The 3410-nt window shown below is 36.1% G+C and overlaps 1 protein-coding gene across 1 annotated transcript; it reads right to left on the minus strand.

Annotated features, from left to right (window-relative positions):
* Nucleotides 1–620: 620 nt before the first annotated feature.
* Nucleotides 621–2798, minus strand: LOC110870449. Its single transcript, XM_022119632.2, has 2 exons — nt 2286–2798; nt 621–1128 (listed from the first exon to the last, which is right to left on the minus strand). Exons 1-2 carry the CDS (start codon nt 2700–2702, stop codon nt 895–897), a joined length of 651 nt encoding a protein of 216 aa, XP_021975324.1. The 5' UTR covers nt 2703–2798; the 3' UTR covers nt 621–894.
* Between the last annotated feature and the right edge of the window lie 612 nt (nt 2799–3410).

Raw genomic sequence — 3410 nt, forward strand, 5'->3', positions numbered from 1 at the left:
TGGGCTTTTTTTTAGTCTATCTGTTTGGTCTCCTTTAAAAGGCCCAACTCTTTATGTGTCCAGCCCAGTTTGTTTTTTTAGACTTTGTTTAGTCCAAAATTACTTTATTAAAGGAAACAAGACACAATGAATGAATCGCACATTCAATCCACACAAAAAAAAATGGAAAGGCAAGGTGGTTGGTTCTTCTCCAAAGAAAACCAACCAAAGATTATGCTTAATTAAATTAAAACAAATCCTTTTTTTTTAAATAAAACGTTAAATTAAATTAAAATATTTAAGTTTTGGGGAAAATTGAGAGAAATCCGGGATGACACCGCGCAATCTGAGGAAATCTGTGAAAAACTGGAAAAAACTGATGTAGTGTTGACGTGTCACATGAAGAAATCCGGAGAGATTGAGATGACACCCTATGCCCTCATATGAGTCATATCTCCAAGGATATACCATTCTAGGGGTTTTTTAAGGTATGGTTTAAAACCGTGAAATTGTCTAAGGGTGGCAAGTTCATATACCCACTCTAAACTTGCCTTAATGACCGTCAAGGCTTACCTTCGTGATCACTATCATTGCCCTAGGGTCACTATAGTGTATGTGAGTTTTGTCACATTGCTCAAGTATTCGATTAATAGTTAAAGATTACCATTGAAAAACTATAATAAGATAGTGATCATACACCACAATTCGAAAATATTATCTAGAGCGTTCCAAACGAAACTACAATGGCCACATATTCCACAAATCCACCATCAAACTTACCAAAGTTTAGTTTGGAAAAAACATGAAAACCAAAGGGAGCATACTGATGAATAAAAACAAAAAGCAGTCGATTGTTCATCGATTTGATTTAGTACGAGGTTGATGATTGTTCCTTGCTTAGCTGCTGCATAATAATTAGGAATGATCAAGGGGTGGAAGAGGATATTTGATAGCATTCTTGAGGATTTTGTTTAGAGAGGCTTGAGCAAGATCAATGCCACATACATCAGCCAATCTAATCAGGTATAACAATACATCTGATAGTTCTTCCCCCAAATGCTCTTTCTCTGATTCTTCCCAATCTTCCAATCCTCTTTCCACTTCTCCCTTCCATTGAAATATCTCTGATAACTCCCCCACCTCACCCACCTGCATGCATGCATGCATTCAAAACAAACATTTATGCTTTGTCACTTTATGTATAGATGTAATGTTTGCACTCTTACCTACAAACTTAACATATTTGGTTGATGATGTTTTGGGTTTTAATCACTTTCATATAGGTTTAGATTTGGTTGGGAAGTGGTATGTGTTTGATGGCAGTGTTAGACGGTATAAATGATCACTACTACAAAAAAAGGCATTTGCTATAAAATTTTGCTATGTATTAGCTACGCACTAGCTATGAACACATTTGGCTACAATTTTGCGACACATATTTCGTAGCAAATGAAGTCCGTAACAAAATCCGCAGCAAATCCGTAGTAAAATTGAGAAAATAAACATAAAAAATATAAATCTGTACAAAATCTGTAGCAAAACCATGAAAATAAATATTTAGAACTTAAATAAAAAAAGTAAAATAAAATCCGTAGCAACCGATTTTTTATTTTTTTTGGGATTAGTAGGTGGTTTAGGATAGTGCTAATTACTTCTACAAACCTTGTAAACGAAATCATAGAAGTTCTCTTGGCCTAGTAGTTAAGGAGGAGGTGAGAAGTTTTGCTTCTCTTAAAGGTTCTGGGCTCAAGTCCAGGCAAGGAGGGTTTTAATACTAACCTGGTTAATGATATCATAACCGTACGCCATTCAAAAATATCAAAAAAAAAAAAAAAGGTCTGACAATGTTTTTTTTTTTTTTTTTTTTTTTTGGAGTTTGTTGGTGTTGTAACTTGTAAGCCAACTCGGATTTTAATACAGACTTTTAAAAATAACTTTTATTTCTTAATTTATTTTCTTAATTTAAAAAGTATGTTTTTTTTACCTGTGACAGATTTTGCCAAGTTTATAAACCAAAACTTCGTATTAAATCAGTCACAAAATTGATCACTAGTTTTACGACGGTTCATATCCGTCACAAAATTAGCGAGACATTTTTCTCATCGCGAAATTTCATCACAAACACTTGTTTTATAGAAGTTTCCTGTTAGTCGGAATCTTTCTTAAACCCATACAATCCAGTAACTAGAACCTTAACTACTACCGTCTACCGGGTACTTAACTATAGAAAATAGTGTCTAATTAATTAAAGATAAAAACTATACAAGTTCATTAAACATGAAGATATATAGGAAAGTGATGTATACCATGGCAAGGAGTAGATTTCTTGGTGTATGATACTTTTCCCAGTCCCTAGCCTCTGCAAAATCTTGTAGTTTCTGAGACAACTCCTTTAAAGTTATGCTTCTATCTTCATCTTCTCCTTCTCTAACAACGTCTGTAATAGGGGCCCGCTGACCCCTATGGACGCAGACGTGGAAAGGGGATGGAGGATAGGCGGCCGACGTTGAGGTGAGAGGTTGCGGGAGAGAGAAGCCAACGTCCGTTGTCATGGACTGTCCGTATGAGACGCTCGAAGGTTTTGTGAGAGGAGGAGAGAGAAATGGGGAAAAATCCGTGGCAGAGGAGAGAGAAGTGGTTGGTCCATAGGATAGGCATGGAGTAGCGTCCGATGTGGAGGTTCGTGGACCTCCCCCGACCGCAGACGCTCTAATGGCATCCATTAACCCTCTGAATTTGTGTCTCTATAGATGAAAATTTTCTTGAATATATAGCATGAAAAACGATAGGTTTTGCTAAGTTTTGTTTTATTTTTGTGGGAATATTTTCTCAACTATTTTTTATTAGGAAAAGGAAGAAGTGGTTCTATACTAATATTATTGGCCAGCATTGATTGTGTGGTCTAAGATTCGTCACTCCATTTAGTGAAAGAATAAAGTCTAGTGCTACATAATATCGTCAATTAGAATATTGGAATTTGGTGTTAGTGTAGGATATTGAGGATCGGAAAGAAGGGATATTATTTTTAATGCTTTTAGAATTAAGATTAGAGTAGATTACAAAAGTTTTGTCGTATTAAATTGCAAAGTGTGTCATTTATCTTTAAAGTTGCTGAAATTCATAATTTATATATGCAAACCCTAACACATTATGTCATTTACCACAAACTCAGTTTATTTTTACAGTCAAGTCTGATTACATGGGGCCCACGTGAGGGCATTATTGTCTTTTTCCTTCCCCTTTGATTTCCCTTTATTAAAACACCACCACCGTATGCCGCCACCATCTTCCACAACCACAACCACAACCACAACCACAGCCACCCAAGTCCGGTCAAAAACCACCGCCATTTGAAATGCAACAAAAACCCACCACATCCACCATTGCTCCTTTCCTCTGCAAATCTGGTCACTACTACACCATCACCATTG

Source organism: Helianthus annuus, chromosome 9 (assembly GCF_002127325.2).
Source record: "Helianthus annuus cultivar XRQ/B chromosome 9, HanXRQr2.0-SUNRISE, whole genome shotgun sequence".
NCBI classification, from domain to species: Eukaryota; Viridiplantae; Streptophyta; class Magnoliopsida; order Asterales; family Asteraceae; genus Helianthus; species Helianthus annuus.